Source organism: Physella acuta, unplaced genomic scaffold, assembly GCF_028476545.2.
Source record: "Physella acuta isolate Inbredline_101_S28 unplaced genomic scaffold, ASM2847654v3 ptg000018l, whole genome shotgun sequence".
Taxonomy (NCBI): domain Eukaryota; kingdom Metazoa; phylum Mollusca; class Gastropoda; family Physidae; genus Physella; species Physella acuta.
The window spans coordinates 37,006-43,980 of NW_026731538.1; the positions used below are offsets into that span (position 1 = coordinate 37,006).

General features: G+C 32.0%; 1 protein-coding gene across 2 annotated transcripts; it reads right to left on the reverse strand.

The window, feature by feature from the left end:
- Positions 1 to 591: 591 nt before the first annotated feature.
- On the reverse strand, positions 592 to 5,390 carry LOC131939195 (U3 small nucleolar RNA-interacting protein 2). Of its 2 annotated transcripts, none has more exons than XM_059297396.1 (14): positions 5,087 to 5,390; positions 4,397 to 4,482; positions 4,120 to 4,235; positions 3,828 to 3,895; positions 3,528 to 3,569; positions 3,205 to 3,331; positions 2,852 to 2,976; positions 2,622 to 2,714; positions 2,400 to 2,500; positions 2,010 to 2,144; positions 1,771 to 1,833; positions 1,303 to 1,442; positions 1,115 to 1,194; positions 592 to 978 (listed from the first exon to the last, which is right to left on the reverse strand). In XM_059297396.1, the coding sequence occupies exons 1-14, from the start codon at positions 5,129 to 5,131 to the stop codon at positions 826 to 828; spliced, it is 1,374 nt and encodes a 457-aa protein (XP_059153379.1). In that variant the 5' UTR covers positions 5,132 to 5,390; the 3' UTR covers positions 592 to 825. The 2 variants fall into 2 exon arrangements, with proteins under 2 accessions (XP_059153379.1, XP_059153370.1); XM_059297387.1 differs by having other exon boundaries at positions 4,120 to 4,238.
- Positions 5,391 to 6,975: the final 1,585 nt, after the last annotated feature.

Sequence of the window (6,975 nt, forward strand, 5' to 3'; positions counted from 1 at the left end):
TACCGACCTGAACTCTCAGACCCACCCCCAAGGTTTGATAACAAAATGTAAAGTGACAAGAAGTTTAACCAAAGCAACATCACCAGACAAGCACTAGGTAGGCCAAAACAAACTTGGTGAAGATCTTTTGTTAGTGAAGCAACAGGAATATCATGGGCCCAACTTGTAGGAATCTCCCAAAACTGTGTGATAGAGAGGTGCGGTTTGGTCCCTATGCTCCTCAAAAGGTGCACAGGAATGATAATGAGATAATTTTAAAAAATGTAAAAAATGTAAGATTTCTATACAATTATTAAGTACTGATTGCATAGCACTTCACACATTTAGTGCATTCAGTGTGCCTGCAAAATTCTTATTAAAAAGTAAAAAGAAATTTTTTTAAAATTGAAATGACTTCATATAGAATGGTTGTCCCAACAAATAAGAAAATTTTGGTATCTCTATTGAAATAAAAAGTTAACTTGCTATTTTTGTGTACCAGTAGTACCAGTCTATTTCTGAAAGTAGTATATTAGAATATATATCAATTTAAATTAGTAAAAATTGCAAACTTGAAAAATTTTTAGTGACACTGTTTAAATATATAGATTTAGTATTTTTATTAATTGGATATTCTCATTTAAGCTTACATATTCAATCAACTCTTCATAGCATCACATAGATAAAAAAACAAACAACACTCATACAATCCTAGTTGCTTTCTAAAATCAAAACATTCAAATATATATCATGAACAACTTTTCTGAAATCACTCATACAAGATTGATAACAAATTCCCATTACAATAGAACATTCTAATAATAAAAAACATTCCATGTATTGCAATCATGTTTTGTCCCCAGGTTTAAGAGGGATAATGACCCATCCATTTTTAGCATCTTTTAAGCTCCACCATCTCCCCATCCGATGTTCTTGCCCGACCCCCGCCACAAGAAAATCTCCATTACTTGAAAACTTTAAACTGTTCACAAAGCCTTTCTGTAGATACAAAATCGAAAAATAAAATTTAGCACACGTCAATGTCAATCTATTATATTTTTATTATTATCCCTGTACACAACACAGCTACAAATAAGAAAACAAAACAATGTTAAAATAATGGTAAAATACCCACCACTTTCACACTAAATAACAGCGTTAAGGATTTAAAGTCCTTGCTACATTTCCACAGCCTTACATGTCCATCTTTAGAGCCTAAAAATAAAAAGATTTCTCAATAATTTAATCAGGATAGTAAGGCCACCGCAGTGATTAAAATGGGCATGTATTTTAAACTCATCCCTCCCTGCATCATTATATTACCTGAAGCCACTAGATCTGAGTACTGTAAGGCAGCAACAGATGTGATCCAGTGTTGATCTCCTACACCTAGAGTCAGCCCGTGAGCATTTTTCACAGTGGTTAACGGTTTCTTTTTCAAGACACTCCATAAGCTAACAGAGCTGAGAAAGTTAATCAATTAGAATGTAATTTTTACCATTTATAAAATGACCCACTTTAAGATTTAAGCTTATAACATGACATCCAGAGACAAGCATTTCTTTAAACAATAATTGTGATTTTATTAATAACACTGAAGTTGATTATAATTATTTCTTTGTAGTTTTGTGGAAAGAACAACTAGAATATTTTCTTTTTTTTTCATTATTAATTGTAAATGTTAGAAGGGATTTTCTCCAGTATAATTGGGTATTACATGTCCATGTTTTTTTTTTTTTTACATGTCCATGTTATGCACTATACAGGCAGTTGACATTTTCATTAACTTACTTATCATCTGCACCAGTAAAGAAATTGCCTTCATTGATTAGAGAAACACATTCAATTGAAGCACTGAAAACAGATAAAAACAGAATTTCTTTTGATTAAATCAGTCACAAATAATTAAATAGTCTGCAGATGAAATAGTTTGAATATTGTAATGTGCAAAATGTAATGTGATAAAACTAATCTTTTAAACAGGTTAGTGTGGTATTGAAAAAAGGCTTCTTTAAAAAAAAAAAACCTACTCATGCCCGTGAAAAAGCAACTGTGAATCTTCACTGATTTTCCATATGTGCACTGATTTATCCCTCCCTCCAGATGTGATGGCTCTATCTCTTGTCAAGCTGTCTATCCCTGTTATAGGAGAATTGTGACCAAACCTGGAAATAATTTCATGAAGAAGATAGTTAAGACACATCAATTTCTTTGCAAGTAAATAGAAATGTGCCTGACTGATTAAGTTAAAAATCAATCAACAAAAACAATACATCAAAAAGTAAGTTTTAAAAAAAACTGAATTATATTATGAAAATACAATAATTTGTAATTTTTCTTGAGGTATTTTTTAACAGACTAGTGGAAATGAATATAGCCCTGCACACATTGTAAGGAAATGTTAAAATAGCATAACGTACAAAGTTTCTACATAAGCCAGATCATCAACACTCCACACTTTGACCACCTTATCTGCTGAACAACTAAACAGTGTGTGAGTTCCTTTCCTGAACGACAGACCCTGGAAATATATTAGGAAAAATTGTGTCTATTCTTAAGAGACAACAGAATAAATTAAGCCATTTTAAAAATATATATATAAACTTATCTGCCATACACTATAACACTTTAGGAATACTTACAGTGACAGGCCCCCTATGGCCTTTAAATTTATGTATAAAACTGCAGTCTACTGGGTTCCACAGCTTTATCATACTACACAAACCACCGGCAGCCTATTAAAATATTATATTTATTAATTTAGATAATGCCAATTTAAAAAATCATATATTTTTTCACATTTGTTTAAAATGAAAAGCAATGTTAACTGACTGAAAGTACTATAGAAAATGCATGAAAAATAAAGCTTTACCAAAAACTTTCCATCACTTGATATGGCTAAACACAATATATGCTCTGTGTGTCCTATGTGGACGTCCTCTGTTCCTTTCTTGCCACCTCTAATTGTTTTTTCTTTCAATCCAGTGCTTAAATTCCCTGAGAAGCCAAAAAGCTGCATTACAATCAAGTTTTTATAAAGTTTAACAGTCAAATTCTAGAATAAGGCAAGTTAAAAACAATTTTCTAAAATTGATTTTTACTAATTGAGTATCACTGTCTAATAATTTCTTTTACAAAAAGAGATTTATAACAATTATAGTAGTCACTAAGTTCATAATGTGAAAATAACTTTCCTAACAGTTGTTGTAAAGGAAAAAAACTTACATTTACATATATTACAATCTTTACTAGCTGTAAAAACAAACTTGTCATCAGGGGTTATAACAATGGCTGTCACTGAAAGACTGTGTCCACGAAATATTCGCAGATCTTGCTCTTGCGGGCATGAACACTAAATGTTGGGAATAAAATTTTCTTACGCTCTGTCCAACATATTATGGCTTAATTGTAAATATATTACTGTATGTTTTTACTTACAAAAACAATGTATGCATAACAAAAATAGTCTTTTCATAGTTATATTTTAGAAAAAGGCTGTCTTTAAAATAAACATAGCAAAGGTATTTAAGTATAGCTGTTCTACTTACCAGGTCTGCTATTTGCTTCGTTAATTTACCAGCTTGTTCAGACTATACAAGATGAAAGTAAAAAATAGAAATCTAAATCTAATAAAAATGAACAAAATTCATAAAAATATTATCAGATTGCTTTTTTTTTTGTTTAATAGTGTTGTAATGTTGTGCTTAGTAATCTAAGACAAAGAGAATATTTTATTTTTCAATGGACTATTTAGCAATTAGTTAATACACAACAATAAATCAGCAATGAGCAATTATAAAATGATACAAAATATGGACTGATACATTTAACATTTCACTTCAACTCACAATGTCATTTTGAAGTCTACTTGAGACTGCATCTCTTAAGTTTTCTTCATCTGCTTTTTTATCAGCTTCTACAAAAACAATTTCAATTTGTTCAGAATGTTAACCTACCAAACATTGCGCTAACTCAATTTTAATATTTCATTACAACTATAGGAGAATCCTTATATTTACAAGTTCTGTAGGTTTGTCTCTACCAACAAAGTGTATCTTTTGTACCACATATACATCATAATCAATATTTACATTCTTCTTAGGGTCTCAATTTACGCTCTGGTATTTAAATGACGCTAACCTTCTTCCTCTAGTTTTGAAAGATACTCTTTTGCCAAACGTAGACGTTTTTGCTGTGCTGTTTCTTCTTCCTCTTCAGAACTGTACACTTTATCTCTTGTCTCTGTGAAGTCATTACTACTGGATCAGGAAAAAAAGCAAAGTATTTTGAGTTCAACACTTTCAAACTTGCCATCAATTTGTTCAATTGACAGTTTATTAAAATATTATCAAACAATGATCAAGGAATAAAATTTACATCCTAATTAGGCCTAATACATAGTAACTTAATATCAAACCTATCAACATCTGATTCACTTTCCACTTCTTCTGAAAGTGCACTCTTTGCTTTAGATGGATGTTTCTTGGATTTTCCCTTTTGGTCCTTAAAAGAAAAATATAAAAATTCAGCCTATTAAAAATGCTTAGGCTTATGTTTTACATATAATACATGTTCTTATAAATAAATCCTTATTAGCTATTCCTACAACCCAACAGATAAACTGGCAAAAATCACAAGTACATTATTAAAGCATACATAATTTAGAAATTAGTATTTTATCAGTTACTCAATTCCATCTCATTTCTAAACTAGCATTGAGTGATAGCAGTAAACTGTGAGATTAAAAAATAAATGCCATGACGGCCACTTCATCTAGTCTACAGTTTTTTAGCCCACTTTGACTTTGACAGATTTCATTTTGAGTATCATGCCAGACATTTTCCAACATCTGCTAGATCTAGATATTATTGCAAGGCCTACTAAATTGTTTCCAGAATACAAAGCATGATATTCAACTTATGACATAATTTATTAATTTAATTTAAATAAATTGTTACGCTCAGAGCTCTGCCTATAGAATAGTTCAATAGGGATAGACTATCCCCTATACTATATATACTATAGGCCCTATAGTATATTTTTTATATTTCTAAATTACTTGATCTAATGACATTTTGAATATGAAATAAACTGTACAAAAACAAACCTTGGAACCAAATTTTCTTTTGCGGGACTTAATGAAAAAAGACATCACACCAGGAGAAGACGTAAAAAATCAGAAAAAAGAGTGGACTAGAAATGTAAATGGATTAATGAAGAATCTACAACAATATAAACTGCATGAGTAAGAGTGTGTATAGGATAGAGTATAGAACTAGATCTAGTCTAGATCTACACTAGAATCTAGATCTAGGTTTTAAATCTAGATCTATGTTGATAAATTAAAATTTGTTATCGAAACACTAACACTAGTGTAATATTTTTTAAAGCATGTGTTGTACAATATTGGTTTATCTAAATAACGGAATCCAACATATTAAAAAATAACGCAACACCCTGCTAATTTAAATTAATAGAATTAGTAACGTTTATCACATTATTTTATGATATGTTATATAGGCCTACTTATGTAGATAGTAACGTTGTATTGAAATATTTATTTATCAGAACTTATGTGAACGGTATGTTAATGCCTTTCCCCTATGATTTTTTTTTTGCATAAAACCCATCAAATAGACAAATAGCATAATTTCAGTGGTGACTTTTTCTGAAAATTAAAATAAAAATTAATAAGCTAGGACAGTCTCTGATAAATAATAAAAATAATCAAGGTGAAATGGGTGTGCCTATCTGTACCTCCCAGTTGGTTAATGAAGACGCCTTTCATGTTGAAGGCGTGTGTGCCTCACTTTTGGTTTACAGGGCGCTTATCGTATGGTCGGTACCTCTAAGTTGGTTAATGAATGCACCCTTCTTGTGATTGACACATTTTACTGTATTTGCTGTTAAGCGATGAGTATCACCAACATCGTTCTAATCGTCGAGACGAAACAACAACATTCCTTCTCCGTGATTTTCTAGGCCAGTTCCACTTCACTGTTTTGTTGTGTTTCATTCCTTGGCTTTGATACTCATGCAGTGCCGGCGCCAGGTTATTTAGCGCCCTAGGCAAAACTTATTAAAAGCCCCCCCCCCCGCAATTTTTTTCGTGCCCCCGTATTATCAGAGGCGTAGCGACCCTTCCCGGCTCCCGGAGACGAAACTTTCGATTTGCACCCCCAACCCCCCTCAAACTTTCAATTTGTTTTTCCAACCCATTTTATCGCCCCCTACGGACAGCGCCCTAGGCAACCGATTTGTTCGCCTTATAGGCAGCGCCGGCCCTGTACTCATGCTATTCTACACAAGGCATGTTCTATCCATACCCACTTTCGGGTTTTAATATATATCTCTCTCTCTCTCTCTGTGGACCGTTGTTCAGTGATCAGATCCCATGATATAAAAACGTAAATTTGTTGTCTGCTGTTTAAAAAACGACCCATCAATCCGCCAACCACAAATAACAAATTTTTTTTAAAAAATAAGTTGGCAACTTTTTTTTGAGCCTATGGGACTCCTTTTGGATCTTGTCCAGATAAGTTCTGCCAATAATACAAAAAAGTGCTCGAGATTAAAAAAAAGTTAAGCCCCGCCACTTGTGACATTTCTGATGTCTAGACATTGAATATCTAAACGCACGCCATAAAAACAACTTCTTATCCACCTTTAGAGTTGGGGTTATGATTAATGTTATTGTTTAGGTTAGGGTTAAAAGTACCATAATACAGACCTTTTCATGCAAATTATCAATAACATGTCCCAATTCCACCCTCTTCTATAAAATCTAAAAGAACGATTTTCATATCCTTTTTTATAATCTTTTTGGGGTGGCGGGTGTTGACTTTTTGGCGGGGCTTATCTGTACAAGATCCCTTTGAAAAGAAAAAAAAAGAAACATGCTTTGCTGTTGTTTTTTTTTTTTGTTTTTTTTTTAATATTATATATTTGGTTTTTGAAACTTCTGCTGTATAATGTCATCAACACACATATTAAGAA

Bases quoted from the DNA above. Each gene is read 5' to 3' on its own strand.
- LOC131939195 (XM_059297387.1), bottom strand. From the start codon at position 5,131: ATGTCTTTTTTCATTAAGTCCCGCAAAAGAAAATTTGGTTCCAAG. The intron at 2,145-2,399 runs GTACGTTATGCT...AATTATTTCCAG, and splicing joins CTGGCTTATGTAGAAACTTT to GTTTGGTCACAATTCTCCTA. The intron at 979-1,114 runs GTGGGTATTTTA...TTGTATCTACAG, and splicing joins TGTTATTTAGTGTGAAAGTG to AAAGGCTTTGTGAACAGTTT.